At 53.2% G+C, this 23,315-nt stretch overlaps 1 protein-coding gene across 14 annotated transcripts in view; it reads right to left on the bottom strand.

The window, feature by feature from the left end:
* Positions 1-23,315, bottom strand: part of TACC2 (transforming acidic coiled-coil containing protein 2) — a 179,022-nt gene that overhangs the window by 134,061 nt on the left and 21,646 nt on the right. For all 14 annotated transcript variants that reach the window (XM_045854245.1, XM_045854249.1, XM_045854247.1 and 11 more), the window contains exon 3: positions 11,384-11,496. In XM_045854245.1, the coding sequence (XP_045710201.1) occupies positions 11,384-11,496 (113 nt within the window). The remainder of the gene's footprint in view (positions 1-11,383; positions 11,497-23,315) is intronic.

Genomic DNA, 23,315 nt, shown 5'->3' with positions numbered 1-23,315 from the left:
AGCATCATGTAAGAGATTGTGAAGTCCAACAGGAGCCCCGGGGAGTGAAAGCCAGTGGTCCTGGTGACGGTGACAGGACACAGCAGAGTAAGCACTGCTGCTGCTCAGAGTAGGGCCTGGGGGGCATGGCCCAGGGAGGCGGGGCCCAGCTGGAACCTGACAGTCCCCCTGACCTGTGGGAAAGACAGAGCTGGGCATTCAGGGAGACCCAGGCAGCTGGAGGTCCCGAGGGACCCAACCAGAGAAAAGAAACCCAGACAAAGAGAGGACGCAGGAGATGTACAAAGTAGCAGCCGGTGCACGCATGTGCAGAAACCACCGAGTCTAGGAGCAAACCGCCCAGAAGGCTTATAGGGAAGAATTCTTGAAACTCACAAAGGGCTGGGAATAGTTCCCACTTCCAGCCAGTGTGGAAAACCTCCTAAGGCGTGGGACACTTGCTGGAGCACGAAGGAGAGTCTGGCCTCCATGGAGGAGACCGTTAACCTTGGACTAAGCACTGCTGTGGTGCCACCTGACAAAGCTTAGAAGCAAAAAACCAAAGGATTCAGCAGTTCCAAGTAACTGCATCCCAGAGCAAAGTTCAAGAATATTTATAGAGATACAGAAATATCCAGAATCCAAAAGCATAAACTCCACAGTGTCTGGCATGCCAAGAAGCAGGAAAATAGGACCCGTAATGAAAAGAAAACTCAGGGAATCGAAGCCAAGCCAGAAATTAGGCCGACGACAGAATCGGTACGCGAGCCCCTCTTGAAAACGGCTATAACTGTATTCCATCTGTGCCGGAGGATGGAGGAAAGATTGAGCACGTTAGGTACTGACAGGGAAGGCGTACAAAAGACCCAAATCAAAGTTTAGAGATGAGGACAGCAGTGTCCAAAAGGAAACCCACTCTGGGGGAGGGGGGGATTAATAACAGATTAGTCATTACAGAGAAAGAGACTAGTGAACGTAAAGACCTAGCAACTGACATGCTCCGACGTGAAACAGGGAGAAAAAGACTGAAAAAAAAGAGTTAAACGGCATCCAGGATCTGTGGGCCAACTTCAAGCAGCTGAACATTGTAATTAACATCCCCAAAGGAGAGGGGATTTTAAAAATTGTATGAAAACATAATGGCTGAAAGGTCTCCAAATATGATGTAAACGGGAAGCCCACGGATCCAAGAATCCAGCTCCAAGCACAAGAAACAGAAAGAAACATACACCAAATCACATCATACACCAACATGTTTCAAACTGATAGAAGGTCAGAAGCAGCCAGAGGAAGAAAGACCAAAGAACAAAAGGAAGGGTGAAATCAGATTTGTTTGTTGGGAACGATGCAAGCTGGAACAGAGTGGGGCGGTATCTTTAAAGTAAACAAAGGAAAACGACACCTGCTTGTCTAGAACTCTTTGCCCAGTGAGGATGTCTTTCTAAGGCCCAGGTGAAGTGAAGACTCTCTCCAGCTACACAGAAAGAATTCATCACCCGCAGACTGACATTCCAAGAAATGCAGAAGGAAATCCTTCAAGCCGAAAGAAAAGAATAACCGATGGCCATTGGGATCAACATAAAAAACACCAGAAATGGTAGTTATGCAGGTAAACATAAAGTCTTTTTCCTTATTATTTAAATCTTTTTAAAAGATGAGGGGCTATACAAAACAAAAAGAACAGAAACTGGATTTGCACCACAAGGAGAAAATAAAATGAGTGGCGGCTGCAGGAGGGCTGTGGGGGACTCGGTGGTAGGCCTTCTTTATCCACACAAAATGATACAGTATCTCGTGACAGTGGGGTGTGATGCCTCAAAGATGCAAGTTACAGATCCCAAAGCAGCCACCTCAAATAGTACAGATAGTCCTAGTAATAAGTCAAAAGGGAGATAAAGTAGAATCATAAAAATGATATCCTCCCCCAAAAAAGATACAAAAAGAGGAAGTTAGGAACAAAAAAGAGATGGGCAGAAAAAATAAATACCAAGTTGTAGATTTAAACCAACTGTAGGAATAATCACATTAAACGTGGATATTACAAACACTCCAGTTAAAATGCACAGATACAATGGATTAAAAATGCAAGCTCCGACCTTGAGCTTCAAAGCACCTATAAGAAAGGTGCTTCAAAGTTTGCTTAGAAGGCACAAATGGGTTAAAAGTAACAGATTGGGGGAAAAAAGATAAACATGATAACCCTGATCAACAGAAACCTGTTGTGCCCGTATCCTATCAGACGAAGAGGGTTCTGGAGCGGAGACCAGGACCAGGCTCACAGAGGGTCACACAGCGAGAGAGGGTTCCGTGTGTCACAAGAACATAGACGTCCTAAAAGTTTATCTCATAGCGGAGTCTCAAAGTCACTGAAGCAAAATGGATTAAAGGAGAGGCAGACACATCCACACGTACAACCTGGTAGTTCCACATCCCTTTTTCAATGATCGATGGCTGAGTGATAGGAAATCGGTAGGGATGCAGAAGATCTGGACAACACTTTAGCCAACACGCCCTAACCGGCATTTAGTAACCGCTCCCCCGCAGTGGCAGAGCGGCATTCTTTTCGAGCGCAGAGGGGACACCTACAAAACAGGCCGCAGTCCACACATAAAAATGTCTCACGAAATTAAAAAAGATTTAAATCACTCAAAGTACATTTTATCTGGTTACCATGGAATTAAATTAGAAATCAGTGACAGAAAACTGTCTGGAAAATGTCTATTTGGAAACTAAATAGCATACTTCTAAAGAGCCCATGAGTTCCAAAGAAGAAATTAAAAGGAAAATTAGAAAGTGTGTGAACCAAATTAAAATAAAAACACAAATATCAAAGTGTGTCAGATGCAGGACTTAGAATCCCTTTTAATAAACTAAAACATCCATATTAAAAAAGAAGGTCTCGCCCTGACTGGTGTGGCTCAGTGGACTGAGTGCAGGTCTGAGAACCAAAGGTTTGCTGGTTTGATTCCCAGTCAGGGCACATGCCTGGGTTGCGGGTCAGGTCCTCAGTACAGAGGGCACGAGAGGCAACCACACATTGATGTTTCTCTCCCTCTCTTCCCTTGTCTCTAAAAATAAATAAATAAAATCTTTAAAAACAAAAAGGAAGGTCTCAAATCAATGACCACAGCTCCTCCCTTAAGAAACTATGGAAACATCTGTAGTTCAACACGAATATTCTTAACACTGCTGGATTGTCCTGAGAGTTAGCTGAGATGGTAAATAGTATGCTATGCAATTTTTTATCACAATAAAAATAATTTTTAAAAAAACAAGAAGGAGCAGTATATAAAAGGAACTAGAACATAAACTGTTTAATCCCATTTACACGAAGTTCAAGAACGGGCAGCCCTAGTCCGTGGCGGTGAGGGTCAGGGGAGTTGCGGCCCGTGGGGGCGGGCCCTGCCCCAGAGCCGGGTGTGAGCACACAGGTGTGCGGGGTTGGGGACCCTCCTCGAGGTTCTCAGGTTCCTGCTCTAACCGTATATATTTTATACTGATAAAGAAAAGATAACAGAAAAAAAAAAAGAAAGAAACCGTGGAGACCGTGAAAAGGTCAGTGTTGCCAGGGGTGACGGGGTGGAGGGGGATGCAGAGAGGGCGCACAGGGGCGTGCAGGGGGCTTTAGAACAGTGAGGCTATCCCGTCTGACACCCTAACGGCGGGTGCGTGGGTCACGCATCTGTCACCCACAGAACGCGCACCACGAGGGCGAACCTTAGTGGCGACTGTAGATTTCAGTCCGCAGTGGTGTGCCCATATTGGCTCGTTAATTGTAACAAACGCACCACAGCAGTGCAAAGTGTTCGTGACACAGAAAACAGAGCACCGTGGAGAGAGAGGTGCGTGGGAGTCCTCTGTACGGCCCGATTTTTCTGTAAACCTGAAACTGCTCTAAAAATAGTCTATTCATGATTTAGTTATAGATTTTTATACTTTTATACATAATGTAGCATATAGGGTAATATATGTTACTTTCATGTGTTTTATATTTAAGGATATATAAGGGTGTATATACACACACAGTTATCTCACACTCGTTAAAGAACTAGAAAAAAAGAAAAGTTTGAGGAAAAACACTGATATTTTAAGAGCAGTTTTCTGTAAGAGGTGGGACAACCGGTGATTTTCTCCCTCTCCTTCCCACTCGTGTCTGTGTTCCCAGTGGTTACAGTAAATGGGCATTGTCTCCGGATGGAAAAATACTCCTCTTTCCTTGAATGTTCTGTTGAAACCAGAGGAGCGGGGAGCGGACACACCCCTGGTTCAGCAGCACCTGGCCCTCTTTCCCAGCCGGCGTCCAAGTGGGGCCCTGGCTCCGTCCCTGCCGGCCTCCCGCTCCCCTCTGGGTGTCGGCCTCCAGCGGGAGACAAACAGTGAGTCAGAAGCAGGACTGGGCGGCAGCGGAGGCTGCACCCGGCTCTGCGGGCCACGCCCTGCCCGGCCGGAGCGTGCAAACAGGCCCGGCTGTCACAGAGGTTTGTTGGGAAGGGGCAGGAGGCTGCAGCTTAGCGCACTGGGCTGGGCCACGAAGAGCTGGCCCCAGTGCTGCTCACGAAACTCATCAGATCTTTTGGGTTTTCGTTTTTTTATCCTCACCTGAGGACATTTTCTAAAAATGTTTTTTTTTTAGATTTCATTGTTTTTAAGAGAGAGGAAGAGAGGGAGAAAGAGAGGGAGAGAAACATCAAGGTGTGGTTGCCTCTCATGTGCCCTCCACTGGGGACCTGGCCTGCAACCCAGGCATTTGTCCTGACCAGGGATCGACTGGTAACGCTTTGGTTTGAAGGCCAGCACTCAATCCACTGAGCCACCCCAGCCAGAGCCTGAGGACACGTTTTCATTGGTTTTAGAGGGAGAGGAAGGGGAGGGAGGGGGAGAAAGAGGGGGGAAGGGGCAAAGAGAGAGAGAGACCTCGATTGGTTGCCTTCCATATGTGCCCTGACTGGGGATTGAACCTGCAACTTGGGTATGTGCCCCGACTGGGGATCGAACCCACAACCTTTCAGTCTACGGGACAATGCTCCAAACAACTGAGCCACACCAGCCAGGGCATCACTTCTTTTGGATTTTTCGGTTTTTTCTGGGTCTGAGAACTGACCTTGTTTAGAGGGAAATGAAACTTGAAGGACAGACTGCGGTTTGCTTTCTAGTTATGAGACCACAACGCAGACATTTTCACACACCTGTGAGAGCTCAAGGAGACCGTTATAGCCGGCGCTTCGAGTGGCTTCAGACCAAGCTGGGTGCTGGCCTGCGTGACCTGGGGCAGGCTCCTTAACCTCTCTGACCCCGGGTTCCCTCACATGGCCCCTCCGTCACCCACACCCAGCTACACTGAGCCTCTCGGCGAGGTGATGGGTGAGGCCCTGGGTCCAGGGCCCAGCATTAGGCAGATTTAGGCCACATGACTAAAATGTGCATCCAGTATAGGGAAAGACATATAAACAAGCAATTCTAGAATGAGCTGAATGCCATAGATGACCCCCTAAAATGACGGGGGGGAACCCAGGGGGGCAAGTCCACTACTTCATTATTTTCGAACCATTTTTCTTCCTTCCCTAATCCGCTGCTACCCAAGCGCCATGGAATTTTTGTTCTAAATTCATCTTTTTTAAAGGCCGAGAGGTTGAGCTTCATAAACACGCTACATCGCCTATTTCCCATATTTAAAGAAGCGCTGACATTTCCTGGTTGAGAGGCCAGTAGGGCTAGTCCTCCCCAAGTGCCGCTTCCCGCAGCAGCGCCGTGATAATTCCCGCGGTCCCCTCCGCCTGGAACTGCCGCTGTCCCCCGCAATCCCCGACTTCCTCTCCGTTTGGGAGCCGCTTCCTCCTGTGCCCCTGCGTGCCCCTGCGTGCCCCTGGAGCCTGCCCACGGCACTCGGCTCATTCTAGAATTATTTGTGTACCTGGCTCTCTCTGTACTGGATCCACACCTCCTGCTCCTTGCTGGGCCCCTGGCCTTGGGCCCAGACCTCCCCACCTGGGGTGGGCCGCGTGTGGTGCACGTTTGTTAGATGGACCGAGAAGCCTGCCGCCCCCGCCCCAAAGGACGAGGTACGTTTGGGGGTTTGAGGTGTTAGGTGCGTGGCAGGAGATAACCTGCCCCCGAAGCACCAAGGGCACCTGGCTTTTCTCTCGAAGAGGGTCCCCCCCTCAGGGTCCCCCAGGATGGGACTGGGCTCCTGACAGTCAGCGCTCTGTCTGGCCTGACTCGCCTGGCTCCAGCAGGATCTCCCCCCAGACGCTGCATTTGTGGCCACGGGGCTCGGCAGACAGACCTGATTCGGCCCGTGCTCCCTGTCTCGGCGAGCGGTCCTGTCCACTCCATGGCCCACGCCAGAGGTTCGGGAATCTCCCTTGAGCCCTCTCTCCCTCCTTTTAAATTCATTCATCGGCAAGTCCTGACATCTCCAGCTCCCAGGGCCCCACACATGCAGAGCTACCCTCGTTTCTCCGCCATCACTGTTCTCCCTGTGCTATCGCCGTCACTGCCTACATCACCGTTTCTCCCCAGACGGGCGAAAACTGGCTCTCAAGAGGGGTGAAAAGTCTTAGCTATGACAGTGGGAGTGTCTGGTCCAAAGACCACAGTATGTAAGCATGTGCTGTATGTATATCGATGGTAATGACATTTCTTGGGGAGGGGTGGGCAATCCGTAATAAAATGTCTGCAGAGGTTCCTGGGGTGGGAGAGGGAGGTGGGGGGAGAGACCATGAAAATAAGGCTGAAAAAGCCTGCCCTGGGTCAAGGCGCCCCTCTCACCCACCTGGGGCCTGCAGCAGCCTCTTCCCTGACCTCCTGGCCTCCAGTCTCGCCCCCTTGCACTGTCCACCAGCAGCCAGAGAGGCCCTCTGAGAGCACGTATCAGTGCATGTCACCTGAACCTGAATTTCTCTCCACGGCCTCTGAGGCCCCGCCCTCCTCCGCACCTCTCCCTATATCCTCGGTCTCCCCGAGTCTAACACCGAACTCACTCCCACCCCAAGCCCTCTGCCCTGCTTGTCCCCCACCTCATCTCCCCACGCCCGCCTCCTCATTACCATTCCAAACTCAGTTCAATACCCGCCCCTTCCCTGAGTATCTAGTCCAGCGGCAGCAGAGTCCCCGGAGGGCTCGTGGAAACACAGATGGCTGCCGCCACGCCCCAGGGTTTCTGATCCAGTGATCCAGGGTTCTACCTGGGAATTGTCCCCGGACCACCACCCTTCCTGCCCTCCCAGCCTCCCCCTTCTGTGCTCCAGTTGGAGCCCCTGAACTCATCTTCTGGGTGGATTTCCTTGCATGCGTGAACCCTTGTTTAAATTCAGACCAACCCACCACAGAGCGCTTCCCCACTTCCTGTCACCGGCAGGACACGTCTCAGCCTCTAACCTGACCCCCAAGGGCTCCTCCACCTGGCTCAGTCCCCCAGTTTTGTGTGTAGTCAACACCCACCACGCTGGTCCAGGCTCACTCCCCGCACAGCCACAGGGCTCCAGTTCAGGAATCCCGCCCCTACCCGGACTGCCTCTGGGGCAGTCCCCTTCGGTTCCAGCTCCCCGTGGCTGCCGAGAGCGTCTCCTTGTCCAGTCCAGCCCTCACAGAAGGCCACTTCTTCTCATCTCCAACGTCACTGAGCCTGTGTCCCTCATGCAGCAGTTCTCAAGCATAGTCCCAGGTCAGCAGCGCCTGTGTTGCCTGGGAACTTGTTATAAATGCTCGTTCTCGGGCCCCAGCCCAGCCCTACCAACTCGGAATCTCTGGAGGAAAGACCTACGATCTGTTTTAACCCGCCTGGTAGGTGAAGAACCAGGGACGACAGCTAAGACTCTAGGCTGTTGAGTTTCCATCCCTCCGTCTTCAGTGACAAAGGTGCCAGAAATTCACCGGAAAAGTCCATCATCTCGGAAGTATTGCCTACAGCTTTTCTTGGACCAGTGAGCAAGCACAATGTTGCAGCACAGGAGTGGCTACTACCCAGCAATCTGTTACCTAATTCCCTCTGGGGCAACCTCACAGCTCCATGACGTGCAAAAAGTTTGCGTGATAAGATCTGTTATGTTTCGAGGGCTTGAGAGGGCAGGGCTGCCCATCCCTGGCTGTTGGTACCCCGGAAGGGGAAGGGAGTCTCCACAGGATGGTGGGCGGTGGACCTGGAACCAATCTGGATGCAGGTATCCAGGGCCGCTGCGCTCGGGAGTGGACACTGCTGGGCAGTAAGAGGTGCAACCTGGGGTTAAGCTTGGTCCTAGGAGGGCAGGGAGGTCCTGCCCCGCCTCTGCTGGGGTTTGGCCAATGCAGGGCTAAGTTACCACAGCGACACCATGTGGCAACTAGGAGGCAAGGCAGTTGAACTGATGGGGCTCCCTGATCAGATCAAAGATTTACCCCTTTGGGGATGCATCAAGTTCTAGTGTAGTTCGGAGGGAGGAAGAGCCTGTGGGGGAAACAATGGACTTTCTACCGCTAGGGCATAGATAACACAGAGCTCCAAGCCTCAGTTTCTCCATCCGTAGCATGGAGGTCTCGCCTGTGCAGAGGGACGGGACTGGGGATCACTGACATCGGCCTTGCTCTCTCTGTTCTTTCCTTGCCTCCAGCTCCGGCAGGAGCCACTGGGTGTTCTCTCTGGAGATTTTACAAGGGGGAAGCAGAAACCGTCTGAGGTCAAGGCTCCTCCCATTTTCTCTCCCACTTTCTCTCCCACTTTTTGTCCCAACCTATAACACATCCTTTGTGTAGACAATGCCGGTGGTCTGATGCGGCAAAGGGAGGAGACAAATGCATTGGAGCTCAATGGGGAGAGAGCAGGGAAGGGTCTTAGAAAGTGGGCAACGTCTGACCGAGTCCTCGGGCTTGTAGGGCTGGACACGCAGCACCGAGGGCCTAAGGGAACGGCCCTGGGCCCCCGGCCTCACCAAAGGGTCCCCAGGGCCAAGTGTGCACAAAAGGAGTGCAGTCATAGGGCGCGATGGGCAGCGTGGCCCGGACCAGCAGGCGTCTCAGTGGTGACGGGGTGGGGGGCAGACGGATGACGGCTCAACATGCCAGGTGGGGGGAGGGGACTCAGCGATAGCTGACTCGGCATTCCCAGCCGCCGGGCTGAGTAAGCACACGGAGTCAGGAATGAACTGAGTAAATGAAAAGAAATGTTTATTTTGTACACATAGAGCATGTGGCATACTATCTGGTGTCCGTCTGCAAAGTGACAAGTGCTGTTTTCACCGTTACTGTAGGTGCAAGGGGGGCCCGCCCCGCTGGAGCGGCACCAGGAGCCCGTGCCCATTCTCTCCTCCTCCAGACGCCCTGACCCCCCAGCGAACTCCGGACCCTGGAGAGCCAGAGCTCTGTTAGCGAGCCCAGGCCCTGCAGAGCCGATACTCCGACATGTATGGAGGAGAACTGTGTTTGCAATCGTGAACAGTGAGTTGCTTCTTTGGGCTCGCTTTTAGAAGGCACCGCCTTTATGCTCAGTGCGCATGTCCCTGAGGGGCAGTCCTTCAAGGTCAAGATCCTAATTGACTAAAGCTGAGTGAGGAATAGGACACAAAGGACCTCTGTGGGGCTGTTTGTCCTCCTTCCGGCTGTGATACAGGCCCAAATAATCTGCAACCCTCTTATCCCACAGCCTCACAAAGACGGCCAGCGGTGACCTTGCTTGTGTAGATTTCCAGAACAGATCCAGCCACCCATTAATTTCATGACCACTCGGAGCCAGTGGAGACCTGTCAACTGGTCTTGTAAGAACCGAATATTAAAATCTTTGGTCCGGGGTTACCCTGATAAAAAGCCTGTGCAAGTAGAACAGAGGTCACAGGTGTTGATCAAGGGCATGTTCTCTGATTCTGCCCCATCTGATCGCCTGTGCCCTAGAGAACCCAGAGGTTCACGCCAGGAGGGTCAAAGGGCCTCCTCTAGAAGCCCCACCCAGAAAAGACAAGCCGGGCACAAAAATTCCTGCCACCAGGGGTCACTCTCACTCACCCATGACCAGCCACAGTGGGAAGCCAAAGCAACAGGTGGAGCTTCAACTCTTAAGCTAAAATGCTATTGCAAAGCATTCATGACCCAAAGTCTCACTGTCCATTATCTATGGCAGGGGCGGGGGGAGGGGCCTATCACTCCATTGTTCACATTTGTTCCTTGGAGCTCCTGTTCATCCGTTCATTTAAGGCTTGTAATTACAGCCTCCCTGCAGCTGGGCCTTAATCTTCCAGGAGGGCTTTCCTCACCAAGTCACGCGCTCGACCCCCTGGCCATTATTAATGGTCTCCAGAGTCGTTGGCCTGTGCCCTTTCTGGGGACTGAACGTTCATGTCTGCTGGGCCTCTGCTGTGAAGGCCCCCAAAACTGTGGGTGCTGAACACCCCTGGGAGGAGTCTATGGGACTCCTTCCCAACAGCCGGGACCTGACTGTGGGTCAACGAGGAGCCACAGACCCGTGGGTGCCGGCTGCCCTGGCCACATTCCACTGCAACCATGCGGCCGTGCTGGTTTCTGGAATGCATCCGCCCGCCGCCCCGGGACTGAGGACGCCGGTCACTGGAGCAACACGCCTGTGAACCCTCTGTCTCGCCCTCTGGTGCCTGCAGTGGAGGGGTTCGGGGCAGGCCTCCCCAAGATGAGCCACTTCGGCATGAGGGTTATTTTGCTCTAAAGGCCATCGAGACCCTGTGGGCTCAAGAGAAACTTCTGCCCCCCCGCACCCCACTTAACCACCTAGAAGAATTTAAATTAAGGGCTTTGCCCATCATAAGAGTTGTAACCAGAGATAACTCTTTATGCCCTATCTATACAGCAGGGTGAACATATAATTACTGAATATCTGCTTTTGTTATCGTCCTGCAATGACCTTCCTTCCCTCCGAAACCCCGGGGCTCTGACCTCCCCCTTAGCTCAGGACGCCACGTACACCTCAGTTTACCTTTCTGTCTCGGAACCTCTCATGGGGACGGAGGGGGGGTCTCTGGATCTTTCATGTGTGGGATTCCCATACGTATGCAAATAATTAAATTTGGTTGATTTCATTAGACCAGAGGGAAGAACCTAGAAGGGTAGAGGAAAGTTTCTTCCTCCCCCACAGCCAACCCCAGCGTAGCCACAGATGTGATGCTCCTGAGAAGCTCCTCGGAACAGCTTCCGCCTCCTTTATTTTAAGTTCTGACAGTGACCACGAACCACCTGGAGCGTTGCTGGCATGGAAGCCTGTAATTACTCATTTCATTCTGGGTCAGAAAAACACTAACTTTAAACTTAATTTTCCAATCACGCCGGTCTGGGCTACCACAGAAAGGTCTGTAAACCACTGTTTTGGATATCTCGCCACTGAGGAACACGTCACGGGTCGTGGGGTAAGTTTTCCAAAGCAAAGGCTGAGCAGGCGGTGAGCGGGCCATGCTCCCCTGGACCCAGCTCCTACCTGGGCAAGTCTCCACGGTCAGTGCTCCTGGCCTTCTCCTCCGGCTTCCCTGCTATAGTCTGACGATTCCCAGGTGGTCGTAGGGGTCCCGGGCTCTGAGCGGACGAGGTCCTCTGGGCCCAAGGAAAGAGAAATGGGAGAGGAGGTCAAATAGGAATCTCTGCAAGCACAAAAGCAGTCGTCAGTGGGCTCTGACCGCCGCACTCAAGGGCCAGACGGCCTGAGGGCTTTACCCTCCAACCGAGCGCGACCATGTGCTGGCACAGAGCTACACCGGGGGACGAACGGTGGGCAGAGCAAACGTGACCCCTGCTCTCCTCTAACGGGGCAGAAACACAGTTAAACAAGTGACTCCCGGTGAGGCGGGCTGCTGTTTTAGCAAGAAACCAAGACTGGGGACTCCTCCTTCCTCGCCCATGGGGGCTTCCTCTGCTCCCTGGAGAAAGTAGGGATATTTAACTTCAGATCTCAAAGCATCCAGTTTGTTTGGGTCACCAGCCAGATGAAGGCACACATTCCTTCCCCCGCCCCCAACCATGGTTTTCACTCCCAGAATCACCTGGAAACCTGGGTGGGGGGCGAAGAATGAGGGAAGGAAATGACGGGCCCCTGGAAACATACGGCCACCCCTTTGAGGTCCTAAGTACTCCAAGAATTGGTCACCTTTTTTTTAAACCCCTACAACGTGCTTGTCTGCGGTTTAGTTGATTTTTAAAACCAAGATGCAAAAAATAAAGCACAGTCAAAACTTCAGATCACAGGACAGAAAGAGATGAGAGATGTTTAAAAGCCTCCATTTAAGTGATGCTATTCCAAGCATAATCTAAACACCAGGAATGAGGAAAGGGCCTTTATAATCCCAAGCAGTGTTTTCCAAAGCAGGGGGTAGCCTTTATTTCGTCTTCCCTGACGCAGGCACTAGCCTCAGAAGGCCCCTCCCTGAAGAACACACACCCGTGGACTGGATTGGATCTGCCTGTTCCACGGAACTCTTCCACCCCTACCCTCTGTTCCGGAGGTTCTCAGGGAGACGCCAATCCGTGGTACCCTACGGCCCCACCCGTCAGGGTGTGCACAAGACTCAGGTCCAGCCGGGTCCTCCTGGGACACCCTGGAGAACCACAGGGTGGAGAATCTGGTGGCGGGTTCAGTAGCCTATGAATGCAGAGAGACTGGCAGCCTGTTTCCAGTCACTGCAGGCAGAGAGAGTGGAGCCAGCAGGTGGAGAAAAGCCCAGATGAGACGTATACCCGTCTGGTACGTTTTTCTGAGTGGCTGGCGGCTTATGTTCACGCAATTGTGCCCGAAGGTAAAATATAAAAGATGCCGCAGCTCTCGGGGGTCCATACGTTCCGGCGCTAACACAACACTGCAATGAGCAAAGCTTCGTTCACCTTTGCTAGAACAGAGGATGTTCACTGAGCACTTACTAAGCGGCCGGCGCTGCGCCAGTATCCTGCCATGAACCGTGTCCTTGCGTCTTCACGACAGTCTCATGAGGGAGGTGCTGATCGTGCCCCTCTTTAGGGCTGTGAGAGGTTAAGTGTGTGGCCATGATCGCACAGCAGGAGGGTTTGGATGGACCCATTTCTCTCTGACGCCACAGCCAGGAAAAGGCACCTGTGTTGGATCCCTTCGATGGGAAAGTGTAGAAGGGGTCAGGGAGGGCTGGTGCTGATTCGTCACCCAAGAGGGCACTGCTGGCCCAGGGTGGCTCGGCCGCCCTGCTGAGGGATCAGTGGCTGAGCCACTCCCTGTAATGACAGCCCCTGCCATGTCCTCAGGGCCTCAGTCTCCCAGTCTGCGTCCAGGGTGACAATCATCCCTATAGGACAGTATCAAGATGGTACAAACTTTATTCTTTTTAAAAGAGATGTGTTATTTATTTTTGAGAGAGATGGGAAGGGAGGGAGAAAGAGAGGGAGAGAAACATGGATGAGCGAGAGATGTATCAACTGGTTGCCTCTTGCACATCCCCAACCGGGGACTTGGCCATGACCCAGGCACGTGCCCTGACCGGGAACTGAACCGGTGACCCTTTGGTTCGCAGGCTGGCACTCAATCCACTGAGCCACACCAGCCAGGGCAAGAAGGTACAAACTTGAAACCACCAAATGCGAGCACCAAAGTATTCCTGACTCTTGTGCGGAAAGTGCTTCATCTACAAGATATTATTCCTTTGGATGCATGATTTCAAACGTTTCCTATGGTAACTCGGGAATCACAGTACACAGTGAGTGGCACGTTCATATCGGGGCCCTGACTGTTTAAAACCGTGACCTAGCTCCTGCTCCTCCGCCCGCCACGCAGGCCTCGGCTCCAAACACCTTCGGCAGCCAGGCTGCCCTTCCCGCCACGGTCACCTTATCTGCAGTGAATTCTTCCTCAAATAATTTAACAGATAAATCTCCTGCCTTTTATTCCACAATCAAGGCTACTGTAAAGTAATTCGGAAAAGACACTGACACGAGCAACAGATGGAACAGGAGGCGGATCTTTGCAAAGGGGGCGGGGCCACATGCCGAACTGCCTCAGTCCTCGGAGATGGGACGTGGGCTCGGATTGGCCTTGGAAGAGGAAAGAAGGGTGGGCCTTTCTCCCTTTTCCGCCCTGCCCCTCCCCCGAATAGAAAGCTATTCTGGAAGAACACCAGCTCCCCACAACACAAACATTATCTAACTCATCTGGATGCATTAGAAGCAAGCAATGGCACTATCCATGGGACTGGCACATTGCACTTCTCCAAGTTTAGTAGAAATCACTGTGAGCTAAACAGGTGATCAGACAATGTTTTCCGTTCTCCAGCTGAGAATCGGGGCGAGCGGTGGCTTGGCCTGGTCTCCCGCCTTCAAGTCCAGCGCCCTTTCCACAACAGCAATGACCTCCCAACGCCTACTGGCACGTTCTCTGCCGTAACAGCAATAGCAAACTTAAGATTATAAACAATCTCTGTGGGCTAAGTACTCTGCAGTGCTTCCCGTGTTTACACTCATTCAATCCTTACAACAACCCTATTTTGCAGACAAGATCCCTGAGCACAGAGAGGTCAGGCCACTTGCCTAGGGTCACACAGCTTGGACGTGGCAGAAACAAGGCTTGAGCCCAGATGGCCTGGGTCTGGAGCCTGTACCCTTGACCTCTACCTTGTGCAGCCTCACCAGACCGTGGACAAAGGCAGCCTGTGGTCCCTGCCATCTCCCTGCCACGTTGCATGTAACTAAAACAGCCAGACGTTTATGAATGATGAGGTGCAGGAGCCCAGAGTCGACGCCCAAAATAGCACCTGGCACGGGGAGGCACTTCATAAATATTTGTCGAAAGCATGAAAAACAGATCGTCCCCCTTTCATCGGGTAGCCACTCCTGCAAATCGGGAGAAGCACACCCAGCCCTTGGAGTCCTCGCTTCGGCCACGTCCGGCCCGTGCCTTTGCCTCCCCCCACCCACTTTCCCCGCCCTAGCAACAGTACTAAGCCCTGTTGCTAGGAGGATGGATTCCAAGGGGTCTGTTGTGTCAACAGGCATCACTGCAAAACAGCATGCGCTTCAGAAGTCTCCCCTTACACTCCCCAACCGCAGGCTGGGGAGAAACTTGGCAATCCTCCACGTGACCAGCAGCCTTGTCAAGATGCCCCTTCAAATCTTCTGGGGCGGCCACTGCTGGGGAAACAGACAGCCCTGCTCCGGCTCTGGAGCGCTCCCGGCCCTGCGTCCATCATGAAGCAGCCCTCCGACCATCATAGGGATGTTCCGGTCCCGAAAAACCCGCTTTCCCAAGAGCCCAAGTGTTTCATCATTTTAAAAAGAACTCCCTGACCTCACCTCTTAAATGAGTGTCACCGCTCTGGACCAGGGCTGCCTGCTCATGCCGACCAAGAGGCCTCGTGGACAGGGTGGGACCATGACCAGAGTGTCTTGCCAGCTCGCCCACTCTTGGAACGGGCGCTTCTTGGGAGCAGCGGGACGGCAGGTGAATGCCGGGAAGTGGACCAAAGGTCACCCCCCTGGCCTTAGGAATCGGATTTCAGAAGCAACTGCCAGGCCCCCAAAGAGGGAGGAGGAACACCTGCTCTGTGCATGCGCCCCTCTTCCCCAGCCCCGGAGGGCGAAGGTTCAGACCACTGGTTCCGCTAGACCGTCCCCCACATTTCTTCCCCTCCAAGGCAGAAAGAGCAGAGGGAAGCCGCTCACCCACGGTGGCAAGCGGGCACACCCCAGCCTCCAGTCACCCCTGGCAGGCACCCGGTTGGGCCCAAGGGTGGAATTTTAGGCTTCCCCAAAGAAATGGTTTCTGACGGGACACGGCAGAGAAGTGAATAAGCTCCGGAGCCAGAGAGAGCTGGGTGTGAACGCGTCGCCACTGTCCCCGTAAAAGCGGGAGAGAGGAGGAGAGCTCAGTTAGCAAGAGGGAGAGAGGTGGAGAGCTCAGTTAGCAAGAGGGAGAGAGGAGGAGAGCTCAGTTAGCAAGAGGGGGAGAGGTGGAGAGCCCAGTTTGCAGTGGGATTTGATAGCTCTGCCTCGTGCCCCGGAGGGGCTGGGTCTCGGTTCCAGGCGGACACGGAAGAGTTCAAAAGACAGAGTGTAAGGCATCGGATTCAGGGAGAGCTCAGCTCAGCCTAGGTGGGAGTTTTCTGTGCTATCTGCGCAACTTTTCTGTGAACCTCAAAATATTCCCAAATAAAAAATAAAAAAGAGAGATGGTTCCTACCCTCCTGGAACTTACAGTTTAGCGAGTGATTGACAGGTACGCATTCCATAAACGATACCTGCTTTCCCTGACTCCCTAGCACCTGGGTAGGAGGGTAGGAGTTCCCCCGAAAGGACCCAGGAGCCCCCCAGAGGCCAGAGCTTAGCTGGTGTGACCTCTTTAACCTATGGGGAAAGCAAAACCTATGACACTTGAAACACACGGCTTAATATCAATGTATGTTTAAGGCTTCAGCAGCCATGTAATTTACAGAGGGCTGGACCAGCTCGGAAAACCCAAATCCCTTCACTTCTTGGAGCCTCTCTCTCCAGCTGACGGGAACCACAGTCCCTGGCCGGCCTGCCTCGGTGGGCAATGGGAAAGCCTTGCCGACACGGCAAAAAGCTGTGCAAATAGAGAAGAAAGTCTCTTTATATAAAGAGTTGAGTTCGTCAGGATGGCCCATAATGTCCTGTGATTCGTACTCGATTATGTTTGCAGTACAGGCGTGAGTCTTATTTTGTGCCCTTCTAGAATTCCCACATCCACTCATTTTCATGCTGGAACATCATGGGGCTTGATTCAAGAAGTAGAGTGCAGGAAGCCGCGGGTAGCGGTTAAAAGCTGAGCGTTGCCGCTTATTTAGCTGTAAGCCTTTGTCTGGGCTCTGGCCTCCAGGGCTGTATCCAGAAAATGGGGGTCATCATCACAGGGATGCGTTCAAGGTCAAATAAAACACTACACGAGAAGCACTTCACGCAAGGCTGGACCACAGTGGACACTCAGCGATGCTAGTTATTATCATTACAAAGAAGAAACGGACTCAAAACTCATGAACTAAGAGCCCCAGTGGCGACCTCCACTTAGAGCTAAAGCAGTTGATCAGATTCTTCAGAAGATGTTCCTGGCCACCGGGACCCATGCAGGTTCACTGACTGCCATAACCGTTTCGGGGAAAAGTAGCACCAGCCCTCTGGGCTGGGCGACTAGACGTGGCAATAAAGAAGCTCCCTGTTGTTGTGAACACTGAGCTTCTGGTGTTTCGTGGTCTCTCCTCTTGATGTCTTTCTCATTAAGTGCAGTTAAATCATCCCAGATGCCCATGTACTGTCTGGAGACTGTGAGAAGATGCTGGCTCTTGCGCCGCTAGCCTGATGCTGTCATAATGTTGGGTTCCTTGGGCTCCCGGGACCTGGAGAAACTACCCCCACGTTAAACGGGGGGCCCAAGCATTTGAACAACACGGGCATGTACTTATGGACCATTTATCTATCTAGCAAAATAACGGTCACACAGCGTCTGAGCCACGGCCAGCCCCAGCCTGCGGAAACCTGCAGGGGCAGGCTCCCGGGGACCCAGATCCCAGGGGCGGCTCACGGAGCACCAGCTCTCCGGTCCTCCTGGCCCTCACTCCTTAGCTGTCAGTGAATTCCACCCCCACCCCCGGGCCCCTGTGCTGAGGCTGCCTAAACCTCAGACCCAAGCTCCCTCTTGGCCCCTGAGCCCGGAGCAGGGAGACCTGCCCCTACGAGGCCTGGGGTTTTGGGGGGCAGTGTGCAGAGTCATCTGCTCTCCATCCTCCTGGTCCCATCTCCTGCTCATCCTTTGGCTGTGAGCTCCAACAGCAGCCCCCCGGGAGAGCTGCCCTGACACCCAGGGCCGGCTCGGGGGTCCTTGCCCCTGTCGCCTTGCTTCATAGCATTGACCACGGGTTTTTTTCTTTTTAGTTGAAAATTATTTTTTTCTGGACTCTAAATACAGAACTATCCAGACAATGGTATTGCTTTTTTAAAAGTTTTTTTTTTTTTGCTGATCATATATATAAGTTGAACTTAGAATTACCACATGATACAGCAATTCCACTTCTAGGTGTATGCTGCAAAGAATTCAAAGTAGAGGTCAGAGCTGATGTGGCTCAATGGACTGAATGCTGGCCTGTGAATCAGAAGGTCACTGGTTCGATTCCCAGTCAGGGCACAAGCCTGGGTTGCAGGCCAGGTCTCCTGTTGGGGGCATGCGAGTGGCAACCTATTGATGTATCTCTTGCACATCAATGTTTCTCTCCCTCTCTTTCTCTCTCCCTTCCCCTCTCTCTAAAGATAAATAAACAAATTCTTTTAAAGAAAAGAAAAAAGAGAGCAGAGATACGAACAGATACTTATACCCCAAAGTTCATCCCAGCATCGTTCACAGCACTTGAACTCGGGAAGCAACCCAGAAGTCCTCCAGCAGGTGAACGGACACACACACCGCGCTGTAACCGAGCTACAGCTGTACAGTGACACTGAGCCATAAAAAGGAAGTACTGGTACACGCTGCAACATTACGTTAACTGAAGGAAGACAGACACAAAAGGTCCCGTATCGTATAATTTGATTGATGTGAAATCACTAGAATCAGTCAGTCCACTCAGACCGAAAGCTGATGAGCGGCTGCCGGAGCCTGGGGGCCGAGGGCGAGGGGGAGTGTCCGTTCGGTGGGTGGGAGGTTTCCTTGGGGGCGACGAAAACACTTTAGAACAAGACAGAGGGGGCGGTTGCACATTGCGAATGTACTGAATGCCGCTTACAGTGGTTACATTTACTTCATATGAATTTCCTCTCAATAAGAAAACAGAAAAATGGCCCCTACTGAACAAGTGTCATGATATTAGACTTGGGTGATTTCTTAGTTATCACACCAAAAGCACAAGCAACAACAAAACCAACAAGAAAAATGGGTGACGATGTTGCCCATCCCAGGGACACCATCCAAAGAAGGAAAAGGCAACAATGAAATGAGAGAAAATGTTTGCAAATCATGGATCTGGTAAGGAATTGATATTCAGAATATAAAAAGAACTCCTACAACTGAACAATTCCAAAAAAAAATACAAAACCCTCAATTTAAAAATGGACAGCCCTGGCCGGTGTGGCTCAGTCAGTTGGGCACCATCTTGCACACTGAAAGGTCGCAGGTTCATTACCAGTCAGGGTGACGACTTTGATCCTCAGTTGAGATGCATGCAGGGGGCAATTGTTCAATGTTTCTTTCTTACACCGATAGTTCTCTCCTCCTCTTTCTCCCTCCCTTCCCCTCTCTCCAGAATCAATACAAGAAAATAATTGTTTTTATTTTTAAAAACTGGACAAAGGACTTGAATAAACATTTCTTCAAAGATGCACAAACAGCCAATAAACGCATGAAAATATGCTCAACACCACTAATCATTAAGGAAATGCAAATCGAAACCACAATGAGATACCACTTCACATCCATTAGGATGGCTATTAATATGAAAAAAAATAGTAATAAGCCCTGGCTGGCGTAGCTCAGTGGATTGAGCGCGGGCTGGGAACCAAAGAGTCACAGGTTCGATTCCCAGTCAGGGTACATGCCTGGGTTGCAGGCCATGACCCCCAGCAACCGCACATTGATGTTTCTCTCTCTATCTCCCTTCCTTCCTTCTCTAGAAAGAAATAAATAAAACTTAAAAAAAAACATTAAAAAATAGTAATAACAAGCGCTGGCAAAGATACGGAGAAATTGCTGCTGGAAAGGTAAAATAGTGCAGCCCTGCGGAAAACGGTACAGTGAGTGATTCATAAAAGAGTTAAACGCGGCATGACCATACAAGCCATCCCAATTTCAGACACATCTCCAAAAGGAGCGGAAACAGCGGCTCGAGCAGATCCTTGCACCCCCGTGTCCAGAGCAGCCCTTTTTACAGTTTCTAAAAAGTAGAGGCCACCCACGTGTCCCTCCATGGGTGAATAAATGAGTGAAATATGGGATAGACAGGGGACTGTGTCTGAGCCTTAAAGAGGGAGGAAATCTGGCACCTGCCGCCACACGGATGAACTTGAGGACAGTGAGCGAGGTGAAACACGCCAGGCACAAAAGGGCGAAGACTGAACGAGCTCACTTGGGCGGGGGGCGGGGCCCGCAGTCGTCAAATGCGTAGTCAGAGAGCAGAACGGCGGTTGCCCGGGACTGGGAGAGGAGAGAATGGGGGGGGGGGGGCATTCTTGTTTAATGGGTCCCGGGCTTCGGTTGTGGGGTGACAAAGTCCTGAAGATGTCGGCGGTGACGGCCGCACGGTCACGGGAATGCGCTGAATGCCACTGAGCCCTTAAAAATGGCTAAGACGGTGCGTCTTCTATCATGTTTATTGCATTACACTAGAAGAAGAGAGAGCCCCCGTGTCCACGGGCAGTGTTGCTCTGTGTGTATCTGCCTGTCAGCTCGCTGTCTGTCGCCCGGTACGGGAGGGAAGCGGCGCTGGGGCAGATCCAGGCTGAATTATTCACGGCTGCGTCATCTCACACGCTAGACTAGCGCCTGCTGCCCAGAGAGCATTCCTCACCGTTTTAAATAAAAAAACGTTTTGCTGACTTCTTGGTGTGTCTGTTCACGTGTTTCCTGGCTGACGTCCCACTGGGCGTTCGGTTCCACAAGCCAGGGACCCGGTTTGTTTGGTTCTGCTCTGAGTCCCCAGCACGTGCCACCCACCGAGGGCTCCATGGCTGTTCGCCGAGTGAATGACACACCACGTCCTCCTCAGGACGTGCAAGTTCGTCGCTGAGACCGTGAGCGCGGCCGCCAAGTGCTGTGGGAACTCCCCAGCCAGACACCACCACTGGCCCAGCTGCTCCCGAGACCCTCTGGAGACCAGGGTCTCCGGCTCACTCCTGTACCCCCCCGGGGAGACACAGGGGACCAGCCCTCCCAGCCTGTGCTTGTCCAGGGAACAGGAGCAGAGAGCCCGGGCCTGCCCACCTCCCGGGCGTGTGGCAAGAATCAGATGGGATCACATGTACCAAAGGGCTTCACCGGGCTCGGCACGGTCATTCCACAGCCTCCAGCACATGCTGGGTGGGACGTGTGGAGACGCAAGGGCACCAGGCAGACCCGCCTGGCAGCCACCCCTGAGGGGTGGGAGGGAGCGGCTCTTTTCTTCAAGCAAAGCGCAGGTCACTCGAGTGTCATGGGAATCCGGAGCGGGAGGCCTCCCCCTGGCCCTCCCCCAAGTGCACCTCACCCCTCCAGCTCCACACCCTCTCCGGGGTGAAATGGCTGCGAAGCGCCCAGGGTGCCCTCCCCCGAGGTCAACAGCCAACGCCGGGGGCAGGGCTAAACTGTGGGACTCAGCTAGCTGCGTTAGCGCATAACGACACTGACGAACGACACTGACGAACTGATCGGGAACTCGACCTTTTTTACGACCCATCAGTTTGCCTGCCGACAAAGGGGGGCCGCCGCTCCACCCCCAGCCTCCCTCCACGACAAGGGAAATCCAAGCAGAAGGCTTTGGAAGGGTCAGTACCGGCTCCCAGCATCTGCGTTACGTCGAGAACCTAGGCCCCGTTCAGCATCTCACCACAAACCCACTGAGCCCATCCTCGGTGGGCTCACCAACACATTATTTGTAAAACACCTAGACATGTGTGGCAGGTTCGATTATGTCGCATAACTTATGTAGGGCAGCTCCCAGGAGGCAGTGAGAGGAAGAGAAAAGATAAGAGGCCGTCCAGATGTTGGGGGGCAGCTGAAGAGAAGACCATGCAGAGCACAGGGTTTGGAGGCCACGGGATGGTGCTGGGCAGGCCGGGGTCCTGCTGCTGCAAACAAAGGGGTCTCGCCACTAGGACGGGCACAGGCAATGGTATGCCCTGCAGGACCAGAGCGACAGTCTTGGCAGTTTCTATTCCCAGGCCCAGCCTGCTGGGTGTGCTCCCCTCTGCCCGTGGCTACAGGGGAAACCAGACGACGGAAGGAGAGGGACCCACAACCCGAGGGTGCACGGGGCAGGCCTGTCCCTCATCCTTCGCCCTCATGACGCGGCTGGTCCCCAGTGCACGGTCCTTAGTCAGTGAATGGAAGACTCCTTCAGACCTCAGCTTCCCGTGCAAGAGTCCATCTGTAAGCAGCACGCAGGGACCTCCACGTGCATCACCACAGAGAAGGGGCCTCGGAGAGAGGGCGGAGGCAGGGGCGTGGGTGGGCAGGGGGAGCAGGGAGGCAGAGGAACCAGTCTGCAGTGTTAATGAATACTCAGGTGTGAGGTGACAGCATTGTGAGAGTGGGAGTGGAGAGGAGGAAAATGCTAGAAAACAACAGAACCATTGTGAGTACGGGCTACGTGGTTGTCTTTGGAGGACACGAGTCTCGCGATACGGTGGGCGGTCATCACCCCGGGCCCGCCGTTCCCCGGCAGAGGTGTGTGCATGACTAGGCCCGGCTCATTCTGCCGCCTGCACTCCAGGGCACAGTGATGGACCCCGAGAAGGCATAAGCATGGCCATCCCAGCCAGTCGAGGTCCCATAGAGGGGGCCGATTCAGGGGGCCAGCCCATCAGCAGGAAGGAGCTCGGGAACCTGGAGCTGCCGGCAGGGGGCAGGGCCGAGCGCACCTCCCAGAGCCCTAGGCCACGGTGGAGGGGAGCAGACCAGCATCCGGAGGGGACGGGTCTCTGGAGTCATCTCCACCACCTCTGGAGTCTGCGGACTTCTTAGTCCAGCGAGCCAAACAAGCCTTCTCTGCCCCTGCTCACTTCAGAGGGGCTTCTGTTTCTCCCAATCAAAGAAAAAGTCCCAATCCAACAGAAATTCAGAAGACTACCTGGTGAGGCCATTCGTGACTTTATGACTTACTAAATCAATGTGGAGAAGGGGAGTGGGTGGAGCCAGGGGTGGCTCCAGGTTTCTGTCGTGGAAGACGGGGACATGGCTCCCAGGAGGAACGGACCGGGGAGGGCGGCTGAGCTCAGGCTTGAGGAACCTGGGGCGACTGTGCATCATCCAGGTGGAGACGCCCAGGAGGGAGTGGAAGGGTGGGCCTGGGGCCCCAGCCCCAGGGGGAGCCCTGAGTCTGCAGCCAGACTTGCTTCTCTGTGGAAGGGAAGCCCTGTGCTGATCCTGGGAGGCTAAAGGCAGCCCCCCCTAACGCCCACTGGGTCAGGCTGACGTTGGAGGTGTGAAAACCTGGAGTGCCAGGAAACCACCTCCTGTCTGCTCCAGGGGGGCAGGGACTCAGGACGGAGGAGAGGGGTGGAGCCGGGGGTGGGGGGCGGGGGGGGGGGGGATAGGTAGACTGCCACGAGGGTCCTTACACTTCCCAGCATCCCCCCCCACCCCCCCCCCCCGCCCCGATCAGCAGAGACTAAAGTATTCACGGCTTTTCCAGGACAGAGAGAGATGGGCTCTCATACCCTGATGAGAGGAGTCTAAGTTAGAGTCACCTTCCAGAAAAGCATTTTGGCCGCAG

The sequence above is a fragment of the Phyllostomus hastatus genome, unplaced genomic scaffold (genome assembly GCF_019186645.2).
Source record: "Phyllostomus hastatus isolate PE091 unplaced genomic scaffold, TTU_PhHast_1.1 phas_scaffold_1066, whole genome shotgun sequence".
NCBI lineage: Eukaryota > Metazoa > Chordata > Mammalia > Chiroptera > Phyllostomidae > Phyllostomus > Phyllostomus hastatus.
The sequence above is the reverse complement of the archived record's forward strand: the minus strand, read 5'-3'. Positions and strand labels throughout refer to the sequence as shown.